At 38.9% G+C, this 18,137-nt stretch overlaps 1 protein-coding gene across 1 annotated transcript; it reads left to right on the top strand.

Moving 5' to 3' along the window:
- The first annotated feature begins 13,633 nt into the window (after positions 1–13,633).
- MRPS22 (mitochondrial ribosomal protein S22) lies at positions 13,634–18,004 on the top strand. Its single transcript, XM_065747978.1, has 8 exons — positions 13,634–13,734; positions 13,827–13,981; positions 14,130–14,294; positions 14,750–14,893; positions 15,245–15,328; positions 16,250–16,395; positions 17,565–17,673; positions 17,890–18,004. The coding sequence occupies exons 1-8, from the start codon at positions 13,638–13,640 to the stop codon at positions 17,980–17,982; spliced, it is 993 nt and encodes a 330-aa protein (XP_065604050.1). The 5' UTR covers positions 13,634–13,637; the 3' UTR covers positions 17,983–18,004.
- The last annotated feature ends 133 nt before the right edge of the window (positions 18,005–18,137 follow it).

An 18,137-nucleotide genomic window follows, 5' to 3' on the forward strand; every position in this document is an offset into this window, starting at 1 on the left:
AAAGTGAACGCTAGTTCTCTTCTGGCCCATAAGTAGCACACATCCAGAAAAAAATTGGAAGCAAGATAACAGCTTGTGTCCTGGGCTTCAGGCTCAGTACTGAAATCCTCAAAAATCCAACTTCAAAATTAAAGTTTTGTAACATAACAGCCATATTGGTTTGTACAGTATAAGCCTTTCCAGACTGGAAGCAGAAGATATCCCTACAATTTCCTTCACTGTTCTGCAGGGTGTAGGTCTGTTGCTCACATTTGTCCTGTATTCCTCCTTGGCTGCATATGCATATGAATATCCCAAGAGCTAACCTGCCTCCAGGCATCAAGCAGATTCTAATAGAGTGCCAAAGAACCATCTTCTGTTTGGACTCAGTATTCAGCCTTCATCCTCTTAACTAGCTCCTATGCATACCTGCTGGTACATTCCCAGTAAAAAGTCATGACTGATCTTCTAACAGATAACATTAAGTGTCCCACAGAACCTAAGGAGGTACAGCACTAAAACGCAACATAATAAATGACAATGTGCTTTAAAATTCCTTTCTCTGACAAGCACAGGGATTGGAGAACAGCAGTAACTGATGGTCACTGTGGTACATTGTCTCTGGGCCACACAGTATCTGTAGATTCCTTAACAGATTTCATACGGGCTCTAAGGACACTCGTGCAAAGATGTTCTGGACACGATTTCCCTGCTTAAATCCATATTAACTCTAAAGAGGTCGACAGTAAACTGATTTCCAACCTGAGGCATAAAAGTGATGAAATTCTGATGTCTCCAGCTGAAGTTCTTCTAGTGCTCTTGGCCATAGCGTAGATCATAGAATACTGTGAGCTGGAAGGGACTCACAAGGATCATGTAAGAGTTGCTTTCACTAAAATATGCCTAACTGCCATTTATTGCTCCAATCCATGAAAACCTTCCTCTAGTGTAATACATTATGAACCTTCCTAGGTATTTAGAAATTTGTTTTGCAGAGTGTAGGATGTGAATCAGTCAAGTCTCTACAAAAATTTCCTCATAAGTAAAAGATCATGAAATATTTGTTCTATGTGCATTTTCTGCTTTTATTTTCTATTTTCATGAATTCAGATCCATTTAACTTCACATAAATGTCATGTGCATATACTCATATTCCCTAGTGTTACCTCTCCTCATTACTTTATTTCACTGTGTATTAAATGCACTTCATTCTACACATGCTGGTCTTATTGACCTGTAAAAATTGGAAATTACCTGGTTTGATAACTTCTGGGCATAGGGATTCAAACTAGTTTGCAAAGTTTGCAAATAAAAACGAGAAAAACTTTGTCACATATTCACTAAGGAGAAGAAAAATACAAAGTATTTATCTTATTGTAGTTTCAATAATCACACAAAACTCAAAATCAAACATTCCTGGAGGTGTTCAAGGCCAGGCTGGATGGAGCTGTGGGCAACCCGATCTAGTGGGAGGCAGCCCTGCCCACAGCAGAGGGTTGGAACTGGAACTTTAGGGTCCCTTCCAACTCAAACCATTTCATGAATCTATGATTTCTTTCAGTGCTGTCCTTTCTAAGTTTTAGTCATCCTGTCTAGGGCATCTCAGAAAGACTGCTATGCACTGTAATAATAGGAGCAATACAAGAATTTCTTAATTACAATAGTAACCAAATTTAGTCACCTTTTTAACTGTATTTTTGCAAAGCATAAAGCACAATTGGCTTCTAGTTATGACAAAGATTTCTGGGAACACAGCACTAAAGCTGAAAAATAAGAAAGGACGAAGGTGCCATTGTGGTTATGACCAGGATATTCAAAGCATGGGCATAAATCTAAACACGTCCACAGGGGATAAGAAAGCTACATTGTTTACCATATAAGTATAAAATGCAAGGAGTTTTGAATAAATATTTTGCCATGCTGTTAAAGGATTTTGACAACAATGTCATTGTGTTAAAACATCATAAGAATAGCTTATTATTTCACAACATCCCTTGAAAATCTAAATTCTCTTGACCAGAAAATTGACATCTGCTATCCCTCCTAGAAAACTGACACCTTAGAAATGATCAGCAATCGCAAATGTAAAAATAACGATGAAAAAAACAACAACCAACCAAAACCACAAAAAAAAAAAAAAAAAATCACCAAATCCACATGCTGTTGTTCTGTGTGTAAATCTGATTCCTGGAATCCTGAGGACAGCTATTTAAAGATGCCTGTGTCTCATCTGGTATGCTCCACTCCCTCATCTTTCATATTGATTTGGGCTGGCTATAGTCAGAGAATTATCTTAATTAATATAAGGAAATGAAGTCTGATTATAAGGGATACATTCTGGCCAAATTCCTGTTGCAGTAATTACACTTTGCTTTTCTGAATTCTTCCCTGTTAACTGCTGTTGAACAGAGGACTCTCTGACAACGTTATGTGCAAAAGCAAAAGTAATTCCTGGGAGTCCACGTACTTACTTGTGAAACTTATACATGATTTGTAAGATAGTCTTAGAAACTTCTAGGTAAAATAAATAATTACATTTATTATAAAATAATCAAGATATTCCTATCATGAGTCAACCTTTGTTAATAGAAATTTTTCTTCTGCTTTTCTGTGATAATTACTAGAAGCCCTTTTTCTTATAAGCATTCACCCTGCATTTGAAAGGTGGTATGCATCACCCTCAGCATATTGCTATTACTTGTAATTGTTCACTGATTTGTTCCATTTGTTTGATGAATAAAAACAATGAAAGCTGAGGAGAGATACTAAAATATATCTTGAAGAGTAGAGTAAGCATCAGTTTGACTATCTACTGACAGGCTTCCAGATACTCAGAAGCACTGTGTATTTCAGCAGCCATACTATGCTGAAATAGCAGACTAAATGGCCTGGGGAAGTTCACTCCTCTCAGTCACATGCCTCTCTGGCCTTCAGTGCAAAGCAGGTCAGACACGGGCAGTAAAAAATGCCTGAGCTGGAACCAAGGTATAGAACACAACTTTTCAAAAGCTGCATTAACATGCTGTCTTCCCTCCTTGCATTTCATAATACTATTTTTGTGCGAAAACTTATGAGCTATTGGCAGTCCTGTGTCATTTAATTAACTCAATCAATAATTGGATAATATGGTTTACCACTATTCCTATCTACACTATTACAGTATTCTTGTCTACACTATGCCAGTTACAGTACAGTAAGTCTCTTGCTTTATTAAATATGTTATCCTGCACGTTTTAAAACATGATAGTAGATAATTTTTCCACAATATATTTAACATTTTCTTTATATTTATTATTATCAAACAGGTCATCAGCCACAGTATATTATTCTATATCATTAACTTCAAAAGAATTGCCATCTTTCACTAGTATTTTACAGTAGTTATTTTTTGCTATGTATTTAGGAAATTACAGAATTTCTTATCTGTATTTTCTAGGAAGAGAGAAAGCATAAGCATTCCTTTCTAAGTATTGCCCCTTGGCTTCCTCAGAGCATTTTTTTTACCTATCTGATTTCAAGATTTGTTGACATTCACTAACACATGGCTTAAGTGTATTCTTCATGTACGTTAATTTTATGCTCCAAGGATCTCTTCCTGAACACTCATTGTAAAACCTCCAACTGTGGTCACTCACATCCTGAAATTTTCTCTCTACCAGATCCTGCCTTGTGCCACAACGGAGTGAATAAAATTATTTTTGTTTTCTTTGCAAAATACATTTCTTCTAGCAAAACATGCACACCTTGTTTTATTTGTTATTTTTAGAAGTTTGTGTAAATTTTCACAGTATGTGTATGCATGAGCATGCATGCTTGATGCCCCAAACACATACTCAGAGCTACTGTTGAAAGCTCCCATTCAATTTTTTTAAGGAATTCCACCTGCTCAGGATGTCCTGTCTCTGTGAGATAGGGCTTTGGATATTTTTTGGCCATTTTCTCATTGAAAGCATAGGTAGGAGACTGGAGAGCACTTAATCTTACTACTATTAAAATGATCTGATTTGTAAAGATATTTTGAAGGGCTTTTCTCCATGTGCTGGGACTCTTGAGGCATTGACACCTCCTCTGACAATGCACCTTTAGTTCAGTATCCTCTTTCCTGTCAGTGCCAAGGATGAGGATAGTACTGCAGGAAGGGATATGTTTTAGCCATAGAATCATAAGGGTTGGAAGGGACATTAAGAGATCACCTAGTCCAACCCTCTGTTAAAGCAGGTTCCCTTCAGTAGTTAAACAGAGTCCAGGCAGTTTTGAATATCTCCAGAGAATGAAGTACCACAACCTCTCTGGACAGCTTGCTCCAGTGCTCTGTCACCCTCAAAGTGAAGAAGTTATTTCTCATGGAACTTCTTATGTTTCAGTTGGTGCCCAATACCTCTTTTTCCTGTTGCTGGGCACCAAAGAAAAGAGTCTGGCCAGGCGCAGGGGCTCCTATCAGTGGAATCCCAGCAGAGTCAATGAGTTGGTTTTTCTCCCATGACCTGGCCTGCTGCACAAAGAAGTGGTGACCTGGTTGGTCAGAGCAGGTAGAGTTCATCACCTCCTAACCCAGCAGGGGATATGCCTGCTGCTCCCATCAGAGAGAAGAACAAAACACTTGTTTTCTGAATTAGGGGGTCATAATTTGGAGTTAGCATCAGCTCATAATCTGTATTTGGTTGTTTTAAGATATTGGTTGCTCTGTAAGAGGATGGAGGCAGCTCTGTGGATTGTTCGGATTCCAACTTTATCTTTAATTACTGAAAGGCAAACTAAGTTCAAACCTGAGGAAACTTCTTTCATGAATGATTGGTGATATTTGTTTTACTTAGTGCTGCTCTCCAAAATGGTCAGTTTTAATTTTACAGCTAATCAGTCTGCAAACTGTAAAATGCACCAGATTTCATCTCCACTGAGAAAAGACTTTTGTTGTTTGTGTTCCACCTTTAAAAAAGGAAAGATGATGGCCTCTTGAGGTAACTGTTCATATTTATACACAGTGGATATAAGTACCCAAAGAAAATATTTTCTGTAGATACAGGTGTTGACCCAATCAAACAAAACTAACTGCCACAAGGGTATGCTGTTCTATCAGGAAGAGGAGAAGGGGAGAGAAAGAGAAACATAGATGGAGAAAGGGATGTGCATGAGGGATCAAAAACGTCAAAATAATACAAAACAAACCACCAGCTGGGAAAGTGGAGCAGAAGACCCAACTGCAAAAAATAAACTGGAAGCAGAGAAAGGTCGTTAATAATGGCCTTAAGCATTGATGTATTTCCAAAATGGAAAGGCTGTTGCTGTTTGTCAAAAGACAGTACTAGGTTCTCTAGTGGGATGGAAAAGAACAGGTAGAAGCTGAGAAAAATCAACTCTGCTCTTTGCTACACCTCTCTTTTTCAGTACAGAAAGTAGCATTTCCTACAATAACAGAAAGAATAAGCACTAAATTTATCCTACTCTACTGAGTTCTATGACCCATCAGGAGCTACAAGCCATGGACAGTCCTTCAATTAGTTTCACTGAAAAAGAGTATTAAACAGCCCCTTACTCACCCTGCCCCAAGAAGCCCAGGCACATCTGCCTTCCTGCCCCACCAAGAAAATGCCAACTGACAGAGGGAATTCAAAGCTTTCTGCTGTCTTAGGAACAATTTCTATCTGTAACACTCTCAAGGAGTCTTCACCATTAAAAATCTCCCTTGTTTGTACAGCAATAATAACCTGTGTGCAAAGTCATACAGAGACACATCTAAGTCTTATCACCATCTCATTCTTCTAAAAATTATTTCTGCTTGCATCTCTGGACGATGAGACCAGTAACATTACTAAACACATGACAGAACTGCACATGCTAGACCAAGAAGCATTTTAAAGAGTAGGGCTATTTGGAAAAATTGAAAAGACACTGCATAGTTAATGACGGATTCTACTAGAAATCAGTCACATTTAGTCAAAAGCATGCCTAACATAACATAAAAAACTAAAAAACTTCATTTATAAAGTAAATATATATCATTAGCTCTAACTAAAATTAAAATAGGAATATATACAGTAGCATATATATATATATATATATATATATATATATATTGCTATCCATACAATCAATCTGCATTATAATTCAAAGGGAATTAGGAAACACAAAATGGAAAAGTGATCCAGAGTCACCAAGTTGGCTGTGGCAGTTACTAACAGAACTCATCTCCTTGCTAGGGATTGCATTTGCTTTGTTAAGAAATGACACAGACTGGGGAAGAGAGACCAAAAGCAGTGAGACAGGAGTAGGATATTACACAGAGAAGTAACACACTACAGGTTATTTAACTACATTAGCACAACACATTTGATATTTTTTCTTAAAGACTAGCAGGATTAGGCCCTTTGAGAAACATTTTATTTATATAAGATAGGTTGTTCTAAAAGCATTTTTTTGAAGTAACACAAAATCAGTTAAACACTGAAAACAGAACAACTACTGTGCTGATTTTCTACAAGATGTTTCTCTATCTAAACAAAGGTTTAAGGTTGTTGTTGCTACTTAGGACTTTTTTTACTATTCAGTAAAAGCAGAAGGTGCTTTCTCATCAATGACACAGGACTGGAGATAAAGGTTTTTCCAGGAGACAAAGGAGGGCAACATGCTAGCAATCTGGCCTTCCTTCTTGTTCTATATTAAGGAGCAGACTCATGATATCAGGAATTGAATATTCTTCCTTCTGGTTGACTAATTGATTGGAGAGACTTACACTAGATGAACAAATGAGTAAATGTTTTACTTACCAATCTAATGTTAAGAAATATTCCCCATGCAATCACAGTGTAGGAAAAAGAAAGTATGCAATTCTTTCAGAGTGTAAACATCGAACATTTACACTTTTTAATTGTTTTCATAATAAAAGGACGTAAATTTTACAAATATTTTTCAAAGTTGTGGATTCTTTCATGCATCGAAGACTTCTACTGCCATTCCTACGCTTGACCCAAAGCCCCACACTGCCATCTACTGTTCTGTGGCCACACAGGGAGTAACGTTGACAACTCCGACAGGATACTCCAAAGTACTTCACAGTAATACGCACCGTTTAGCTTTGATTTTCAGAAACACGGTACTACAATACAAGAAAACCATATCTAATTGTTGAAAATGTAGATACTAACCTCTCTGTTTGTTTGGCTTTTTTTTTTTTTTTTTTGGAGTAGCAATTAAGAAATTATTAAAGAGAAAGCAAAGAATGACTGCAAAGTAAGCACCATTTAGCCATCCTAAGTGGGAGACAGAACTACATCTACAGCATATAGCATATTGCACAGAATCACACATTGTAGCATCATTTAGAAGTTTGATCCTGTATATCATAAAAAGAGGCATGAGAGGAGAGGCAGAACAGAAACACTTAATTAAAAGATGCCTTGCTCTAATGGCAAATATTTTATCCCCAGTGTTCAAACATACAAAGGGAATGCACAGTGAGTTCTGGATAGAATTTCTAAAACTATACAATACTGACGCCACGTTGCTCTGTTCTTCACAGGATCAGACCTAATCTTCTGCAGCCTCAGCACTCAGATTGTAATTTTGATTTTGGGTCTGAACAAAACCATCCAAGCACTAGCCTAATTAATTTGTAAGTATCAGTACTGCCTGCTTACAAAGGAAATGGTACTTGGAAGTAATTCTATGGCACTGCAACACACAGAAAAACAAAGTGATCCCAGTGCTGCAGCATTCTATTGTAAAATACAATGTGGACCAGCTGCACCTCAAAAATACATTGTAAGGTTTAGTAAATCTTCATACTGATGCAGAAACACAAGGGGAACAGAATCTGGCTTGCTTTTACAAGCAGTGTGAATGCTTTCAGAGTCAGATCCTACATTTGTGTGTGGTCTGAACTAGTGTGCTTTTATTCAAAATTTAGAAGAAAATCAGAGTCTGTTTAGTGGCTATCGTGAAGAACAAAATGTTTCAAGCAAGCAAAACAACCAAGTGAAGGCTTAAATAAAAGGAGCAGATCGGTCTTAGATCAACTTAAGCCAGCTGTAAAATGGCATCTTGAGGCTACAGTTACCTGAAACACCGTGACACCATCTGGAGACTTGCTGCTAATGAAATGAGAAGATCCTGCTTCCATGCTTTTCTTCTCAGAGGCTCTGGCATTCATTAGACCCCTCTGTGACTTCATTCAGCTCAGTAACCTGTAAGAAAATTATTCATTGTTTCTATTTGAATTATAAGATGAAGGAGTTTATGAAAAAAATATGATGCATGCTGGAGAGGATATAAGGGATCGAATCAGGCAGCTCAGAATAGGGTGAATAAAGGGAGGACCATGATATTTGCCTTTCACTGTGGAGTTGAGAAAAAAAAAAAGACCTGACCAGACAAAAAATATTTGGACTTGAACATTTTAACTTTGTCATCCTAATTTTCAGTCTACTCGTTTGCTGTAAGATTGCTTTTCACCTCCTTTCCAAATGAGGAAAATGAACCAGTGCTTTGACTTCGCGTCTTGTCTACTCTCCCATTTGACAAATGGGGGCACGCAGCACACAGCACATGGGACAGACTTTGGCCTGTGCCTCTTATGTTCCTCTCATTAATATTTCTCCTGGCACAATAGATTGCCTGCTGCTTTTCTTTATTTTCCCTGTGAAACATTTTATAAAGCCACTACCAGAGCTCACCAGATTATTTGGATATGTAGTGTGTGTCTTCATGAAGATCTAAGTACTTACTCTAGTCTAAGTGTACAAACACTGACATATGTTAATGATCATATCATGTGTTACAGAATGGCATGACTAAACATACAGGGATTATGAATACATGGGAAAAAGAGCTGTGGTAGCAAAACAGTAATGAACAGATCAGCCAGAAAAACTGTACAGGTTTCTGTCCTTTCTTTTGGTCCTCACAGTTTGTCATCTGTACACTTTGGGAAGCACAAATGCAGTCATTAGCAGTCAATCATTTTTGTCCATACTGCTCTGGAAATCAGCTAGTGAAATCTGGCACTCTATTCTGCATGTTTGTCCAAAAATGGATGTGAGTCTTCCTGTTAACTTTATTGGGCAACCTAATAAATGTCAACAGGTTTACCTTGGAATTAAACAGAAAACAGTCTAAGAACTACTGGACTATATTAATTTTATGTCTATGTTTGTTTCTAGGAATTTTTTTATTTGTTTTGGCAAAAAGAAACTAGAATAAATGCAACTGAAAAGTGTTCTTGTGAGATACACCCTCCATTAAGCAGCTAAATAACCCTTTAATCTGGGCCTAAATGCAACCTTCAGATCAAGCAGGTAGAGTTGTTTGTTTGACAAATCATAGTACTTTTAAAACAAAATGAAAAAATGTTCACTTTTAACAGACTAATGTGCCGGGGAAGATTTAGATTAGATTTGAGGAAACATTTTTTCTCTGAAAGAGTGGTCAGGCACTGGAATGGCCTGCCTAGGGAGGTGGGTGAGGCACCATCCCTAGCGCTGTTCAAGAAGCGTTTAGATGAGGTGCTAAGGGATTTGATTTAGTAGTTGGGTAGGGATAGTGATAGGAGGATGGTTGGGCTAGATGATCTTGTAGGTCCTTTCCAACCTTATGAATCTATGAATCTAGAAATGGCTAAGATTTAAACTGATGCTAGATTCTTTTAGTCCTGCTTTTCTGAGATAAAAACATCATGTGCCTTCTGAGTCTTTTCATTTATTTGATTACAAAGAGAAGATACCATAGATTCATGTGCTGTTTGCGCTGGAGAGCACAGCTGCTTCAGCTTTTCTGTCAGACCCCCAGGATCCTGTCTTTATAATGACTTTTTAAAATGCACAGTGGGTATACCTAAGCAAATTTAATTTATATTAAATTCTGGATCCAAAAAGGGGAAAAAATAGAAAAATTAATAATAATAAAAAAACCCAATACAAAAACCTCCAGCAGCACCTACAGAAAATGTGGCATTTTATTTTAATAATGTAATTGTCTTTTAATCTGGTATGGATAAAAAAATGGTTAAAAAATTTCCTATTGCAGAGTATTTAAATGTAACAGAAAGACAAAAGTATGCATTAGCAATGACAACAAAAACAAAAAGCTGCATAATATTAAGTAGCAAAGTACAGAAGATCATTTCTATGAATAATTGATTTTGGGAATTAAAGAGAAAACAAGGTGGCAAAACAAATGTAAATAATTAAAAGCATCATAAGATGAAGATGAAAAAGTTTAGGGATAATAAAGAAATAACAATGAGATTCAAAGAAAAAACATTACAAATAACAAGGAAACCTGTGGAAGAATCTCAGAGGCAAAAAAAGGATTCAAAGGGACGGGACTTAAGCAGAAGTGGAATGAGTAAGAGGTTGAGGTTGAATACTGACTGAGAAGGGGGAAAGCAACAATAACTCATACCTGGCTTCAACAATACCAAATATATCCTGTTGTGTTGTTTTTTTTCCCTAACAATTTGTATATAAAAGATAAGCATTACAGGGGCAGAACAATGAAATTTATTGAAAAATATGGGCTTAATTCTGAGCTCACTGAAGTCAGGGAAGGACTTCCAATGGCTTTAATGGGCTTTGGCTCAAGCCAATATAGTGCAGCAAAGAAAACAATATAAACCGATGTGGGATTTATATCCCAACCATAAATTATGTATGTAATCTCAATTACTGGAGGCAGTATTTGTATATATCCAATCTATCATTATTAAAGAGAGATTATGTCAGCTTTATGTGAGACAGAGGCAAATCTAGGTCATTTACATTATCCACTATAATTACTCAGCCACTTTCATTCTTAATCTTTAAAATCTCAATCTTGCCCCCATGTGGCACAGGAAAATATTGCATGCAGGCACAGTGTAAATGATCTGTAACTAAACTGCAATTAAAGACTTCATATAGTCAAAACTACTCGTTAGTTTTGTAATTTTTTCCTTCAAATTTGAAATAAAAAATGATAAATAGTCAAGGCACAAACAAAATTGCTCTTCAAGCTATACATACTTTATAAACAGACAATACAGAAGAAAAACATTTGGCAGACTTCTGCATCCATAAAGTTTCCCCCATTCCTTCTCACCAAGGCCTTTTGAGCACGTGACAGAAGCCAGCTGTTGATGTAGGAGGATAATGGCTATGGCTGATTTCAGTCACACCACTTTCTGGGGGCATCTTAGCTGTGATTTGTTAAATTGCTTTGTCCTGCAGAACTGCCTACAGCTCCTCTTCCCTTGGAGCTAAGCTTTGCCCAGTGGCACAGGGCACCACCTTCTGACCCCGCTGCCATAGATCAAACCAAAATTTGAAAATAAAACAGCTTCAAATTTCTGTATGGTGTTTAGGATGGAAAATGGCCACTTTGACATTTTTGCAAAGGCTCACTCATCATCAGAGTTGACAGCACCATCATCAAAATAAAGGGATTCTGGCAGAAGTTGGAGGGGGACAGCTACCAGTGGCTTTGGATGGTAATACAAATCCATGGCTACAGTGCTTAAAGGATAATTCCATACTACTTTGTCTCTTGAAGAAAAGAAACTCCCAAATAAGATGCTTGCAGATAACACGCCTGAAAACAGACAATAATATTACAACCACCCAAACAACTTCAGCAAAAAAATTAAACTACTCCATCCAGGGATGGGAAACCAAAATGAACCACATGTAACATGTTATTCATTTAATTACTTATCAGACAATGTAATTAGGTTTGTATCATTTCTGTTACTTCCACACTCTCTTCTCAATGAAAAAATAACTTTTCTTCAGTTTAATCCACACAGATTTAGTGAAAACAGATTCCAACCTGGTCCATTGTGTCCCTCAGAAAAATGTTCCACAGGATTGCCAGATTTCTTATCAGGAACAAGAGAACCAACCATTAATTTTAAAAAGGTCGTGTCATCAGCTGTGGACATGCAGGCACTCTGACTGGGCTCAGTCTGTTTCTTCTTACAGCAATGGGATGCACAGTTCCCAAACCTCACACTTTGTCTTTTGCATTGTGTTTTTTCCAACAAAGAATTCTTCCCTCCTAACAACTTGCTACCACAATATTGATAATTACTATTCTGAAATACATAATTACTATTCTGAAAAGCTGGCAGGCCACAGTCCCTTATTTTATTTATTAAATGGAAAAGCAACAATCAAGCTCCTAGGTTCCCCATTTGCTTTCCTTTTCTCTGAGATCTTAACCAAACTGGTTCAGCATCAGCAGCCATCTGATCCTTTTGCTCTCCTAAAACTACCAACAAAAAGGAAATTAATGCCAACTGTGGAGGTGATTTTGTATTGAAACTTTTCCAATAGAATCCAGACTTAGACCACCAGTGTGTTTCACAGGGGACATCCACTCCCCATCAGATGGTTGTAATTTTCCAACAGCAATCGTCCTGGGATGCATTCAAAACAGTAACTAAAGCTAAGGAAGATTCTTTATTTCATTATCAGTTATTACACCGCTGATCTTTCAAGCTGATTTTGTATTTGTAAGTGTACCAATAAAAAACATCCTACTTAAAGTTGTCACTTCTGTACAGCAACAAACCGTAAATAAAATATAGCCCATCCAATGTAAATTCATATTATTTCATAAAACACGTTAACCTGCTCTACTGCCATCTCCAGCACTGTTAGTTAATATTTCCTTTCATCCTGCCAGCCAAAAGGCTAATCCTCACAGCAGCTGTTACTGCTCCAGTACAGAACGAATGTGAATTTAACCTCTCCTGGACGTAGTCTAATAAATTCTATTGTTTTTCTAAGCACTTCTGTGAATTAAAATGGACGTTGGCTTGCCATCCAAACTCATGAACAGGTCTGAAGTGGCTTTTAGGCAAGTTGCCAAATAACTTCCCAATTCCCTTATAGGGTATAGCTCTCACTCCAGAGATCTTCCAAGCAAGAGCTGAAAAACATCTTCTCAATTTCCTCAACATTGTTTTTAATTTTCTTGGCACTATTGAAATAAATTAAGCACAAAATCAAATTTAAAATAATATTAGGGATTCATTTGCACTCTAATTCTCAATGATTTCAACTTGATTGTACCCATATAAATATGAGAAGATATGCCTTCCTGTAACCTTTCTGATAATGCAAAGGCCGGGGTATTGAAGGATAAAGATGGAATATAAAATTCAGCTCAGTACATGTTTGAGTACTGAATAAAGCTAGGTAAAATAAGAACACTGCCCACTACAATTAAGATCTATTATCAGAAACAAATACATACTTAAATTGATGCTTAATCTTATTGCGACTAAAACCAACACACAGCACACTGCCTTCATTTCCCCTAAGACTTTAATCTCCATTTTCAAATGCAGCACAATTAGATCCCGACTTAGCCCAGCAGCGGGCAACCTGCTGAACTTCCTAACAACTGGAAACCTACAGAACTGAAGCATAACACTCGTTGTTTGCAGACCTGCCCTCCAGGAGATGAAATATTTCCCAGTTTGACAGGGAGCTGCCAAGCAGATCGCATCACCACGTGTGGCTTTGAGGACTGTACAGTCTGCGCCATGGAGGGCCGCTCTGGAGAGCCGCCTGTCAGTAACGCGCGCAGCTCCCTGATGAGGCGGACTCTCAATGCGGGGAGCGGCGCTTTGAGGACCGCGCACTGCATTTCCCGACGCGCCTCAGGGGCGGGGCGTGCTCAAGATGGCGGCGCTGCTGCCCGTGCGGTTCTGTCGCGCGCGGGCGCTGTGGGCATGGCGCGTGCAGCGGGCGCTCGGGCAGGACGCGGGCTCCGCGGGCGGTACGTTGAGGGGGGAGGGAAGCGGGCCGGGCTCCGGCGGGAGGTTCTTTCGCCCGCCCCCACGGTTCATCGCGTGTAAAATCCTCCGGCAGAACAAAAGGACGCGAAGCCCGCTTTTACGGACGAAGCGGTTCAGGATTTGCTGTACAAGATGACGGGGCTGAACCTGCAGAAGGTTTTCCGGCCGGTTCGGCAGGAGCTGAAGCCGCCCAAGTACCGGCTGCTGACGGAGGCGCAGCTGCACGAGGTGAGCCCGCCCGCCCCGCAGCGCCGCCCCGCGCGGAGCCGCCCGCCCGCGGCGCCTGAGGGCGCTCCCGCTTCCCGCTCGTGCTCGCGGCGGGCAGGGCGCTCTCCGGTTCCTGTAATTGTAAAACGCGTTCAACTTTTGTTTTAAGGCCACCAGAAAAGCCGTTGAGGAGGCCAAGGAAAGGCTGAGAATGGTGCCGGTGCTGGATGAGCGGGAGCCTATTGATGACGTGTTGGCAGACGATAAAGTCCTCGACGGGGCTGAAATTGGCAAATACGTGTTCACAGATATAACTTACGCCGTTCCACATCGTGTAAGTAACGACCCATTGCTTTATTTATAGGACTTTTCGTTCTTAATCCAGCATGCAGTGGGTTTTAGTGGATGTCATGGTTTTATGTATTTTGGGATTGGCATTCCACATCGTGACATCATGTGTGCTTTAAGAGTTAAGGAGTTAATGCTCCAGCTCCGTGGTAGTTCTGGGTGTACCTCTCTCAGAAGAGAAGAACTCCATTCCCCAGAGGACTTTGCGATGCTTTGCATTTTTACGTGTTTATGCTCAGAGGGAAAGGTAAAAACTGTCTGCAGTCACGGGACCCACTCTCCTTTGGGATCGACTCAGCAGTGGGTACTCGCTGCCGTCCGCCTTCAGCGTTAGCTGGTTTAGGTATTGGAGCACTTAGCCAAACAAGGATGTTTATGATGATTCTGCTTATGTAGAGAGGGCTGTGGGATACAGTGCTCTTTTTTTTACCTTGTTTTCAGGAACGTTTCATTGTGGTTAGGGAGCCAAATGGTGTACTGCGTAAGGCAACCTGGGAAGAGCGAGACCGAATGATCCAGATATTCTTCCCAAAAGAAGGGCGCAGAGTTATTCCCCCGGTATTATTTAAGGATGAACACCTCGGGGTAAGATCACCCTGGTTTTGAAAACAGATCTTTTTTATTTTCTCAGTTGTGCTGCGATAGTGAAGCTGTGCTGTTTGGCAGAATAGTAGCTCTGGATAAGCCATTTGCTTTGTGCGTTTTAAGCTTCTTGAATGATTGCTTACCAGTGTAACTTGCTTAAATGACTTAAAATCCCAAGTTGCAACCAGACAAATATTGCGTAGATGTAAATGTTCTGTCATACTGTAAGTACAGATGTAGTTGTCATCTGTGCTGTGTTGCCCAGAAGAGAAATGTTTTGGCTGCCGTTGAAATTTTGGGTAGTTGCAATTGTGTGATATGTGACCTTTGCCTGAATTTGAGCTGTTTTAGACTGTGTTCCAGCAAGACCGTCATGAGGATATCCTCAACATGTGCATTGCTCAGTTTGAGCCAGATTCAGCTGACTACATCAGAGTAAGTTCACTTTTTAAAAAATAAAAAAACATGGGTGAAGAACTTTCAAGGTTTATTTTATAAGCATAAATACTGTCTGGGGATCAGAGTTGATTGGGTGTGTTCTTGCCCTCCGCTCCCATGGATCACTTGCTATCTTTGCAATGAGCTTTCCATATTCTTTCCTGAAAAATGACCCATTCAAATATTCTTTCACACGTGTAGAAAGAACTAAAGATACAGAAAATACTCTTCTGGTATCAGACCAGAATTGTTGATAGTAGCTGTAACTGGATGCAACCAAAGTTGTGCTGCTTGAGTTGTCTTGACTACCATGTTAGGATTAGAAAAGAACAGGTAGATAAGTGATGCATCTGAGAGCACCATACACAACATAAACCAGTGTTTGTGACAAAAGCAGGTACAAAAGTACACTTCCAGCTGAAATATTTCTATTTAGTAACTAAGTGGTGATGAATATATCCATCTATATGTCATTAAAAAGATTAACTAATTTCCTGAATCACTGAAAGCAAAACCTCCACGAAGCAACTTTACATGTAACTTTTGTCAATTTTCTTCAATTAGAAACTGTTTGCTCTTACTTCTTTTTCACTGAAAAATAGATTACAATAACTTGAGGGCAGTGGGATGAGGGTTCAGAGGTAATGTCCCTCACTCCCGAAGTTGCCGATACATACGTGGCATTTAGTTTTCTCTTAACACACATGTGTGTGTGAGTTCTAAGAACTGGATTGTCCCAGTGTTACCCCAAATTAAAACACGTGTAAAGCTTTAAAAGGAGCACAGTCGAGCTTGTGGCTTACTGACACAGTTTAGAGAGGCCTGAAAGTTCATTAAAAAATCTACATGAGAGGTGAAGAGAAGGAACTGTCGTGAAACTGCCTATGCTATTGAAACTGAATTCTCTTTTGTGTCTAGGTTCATCATCGAACATATGATGACATTGAGAAACATGCAAAATACGATCTGCTACGTTCGACAAGGCACTTTGGAGGCATGGTGTGGTACCTAGTAAACAGAAAGAAAACAGATGGCTTACTAATAGACATGATCAACAGAGACTTGTAAGTGGTGTTTGTCAGCTACATCTTCTGTTTATCTGGACGAATAGAAAATGTAAAGGTCTGTTGTTTGAAAAGAAAAATGGTATTTGTGCGTGGAAGTTTCCATTTTAGGCTAGCTGTAATTTCTAGCTAGACAGATTCTAAATGGAAGCATCAACTAAATTACAGTTGAAGTGGCAGGGTACCAAAGTAGGTGTCTGCAGAAATTAACCTTTTACAGTGGCTGAATTTTTAAGTTTTATTTCCCTTCTAATGAATTGTCAGTAAACTTCCAACTCTGGGCATCGCTGATCTTAAACTCTTAACAGTTGTAAACTACTGGGCTGTTTTGGCTTTGAAGACTCAGTCTGGATTTTGGAGCGATTCCTGAGTAGCTGTGCTCGACTGCAACTTCTGTAACAGACAGTGGGAAGTGAAGACACTGAGAGTTTAAACAGATGATTTCCCACAAGAGCTGTTAAGCTCACTCAGAGCTCAGTGAAGCAGATAATACTTAATTGTCCAAAACATCATTAGAGCTGGGAAAAATTAATAGAACTCAAAATTGCAGCGATGATATTAGTTTCTTACTTTTGAATTTAGAAACTTCTAATAGTTGCCCAGATCCTACTTTCAAACCTGAGGACATGAAGAAAACAGAGGGAAGCTTTTGGGATCAAAATAGTAAATGGGAAATTCAAATGCTGGGACTTCAAATTACTAGACATTAGAGCATCTTTATCTGCTACACATTCACCCACTTCTGGCTTTATTTAGGTTTATGGAAGTAAAACCCTTATTCAAGTCTTAAATCCATCACAGTTTAAGTGTTGCAAGATTCCTAATACTACTTGTGTTAAATGTGCCAGCTACTGCAGTTGGAGTTAGAAGGTTCCTTGTTTGCTGTTTCACTTAACATTTGTTAGAATGCAGTTCCTTGAAGTTATGGCTGCTGTAGATCAGGCTTCAACTGCAATATGAATTAGTTTCTGAATGTTATTTGCTGCACATGCTTCTGGTCATTATTCTCAGGAACAAGGTGCTATTACAGTAAGTCAGACTGCCTCTTCAGCTCTCATAATTATCATAAGGACAGTGTATATGTGGTGAAAGTGTATAAAAGTCTGTGGTGTGCAAGCACACTCAAATTATTTAGAACAATAGCTACAGCTGAGCCTTTATTTGTTTAGACTGGATGATGCTACAAGTTTAATAACACTCTATCACATGCTCCATCCGGAATGTCAGTCGGCAAAAGAAGCTAAAGAAGGGAAACTTCATGGAATAGATCTGATCAAGGTACACTTTTCTATTTTAAGCATACTTAACTATAGCAGATAAAGCTTTTCATCTCTGGAAGCAGTCAGTAGCTTCCTTTAGTTAACCAGAACTGCTGTATGTTTTTTTTATAACAACTGGGTAGAGCTGGCTGATGAACCATTGGAATGATGAAAGCTCCCTGAGTCAACTCTGCTTTTAACTTGTACGTTCATCTCCATCCCACCTTGGTTCTAGGTCTTTGTGAAAACTGAGTCACAGAAAGAAGGCTATATACAATTGGCCCTCCAAGCATACCAGGAAGCAATGGCTACTTCTACAACTTCATGAAATAAACAGTAGTTTATCATTACTCTGAGCTGTTTGTAAACTTTCTTTGCATGGGATTCAACAATAAACATCTTGGATAACTGTGCATGCCAGAAAAATTGGTACCAACACATAATCAGACTTGTACAGGAACAGCTTAAGTTGCAGAAGGTACT

This window comes from Cyrtonyx montezumae, unplaced genomic scaffold (genome assembly GCF_038088225.1).
Source record: "Cyrtonyx montezumae isolate F1298 unplaced genomic scaffold, pur_monq_1.0 scaffold_5, whole genome shotgun sequence".
Taxonomy (NCBI): domain Eukaryota; kingdom Metazoa; phylum Chordata; class Aves; order Galliformes; family Odontophoridae; genus Cyrtonyx; species Cyrtonyx montezumae.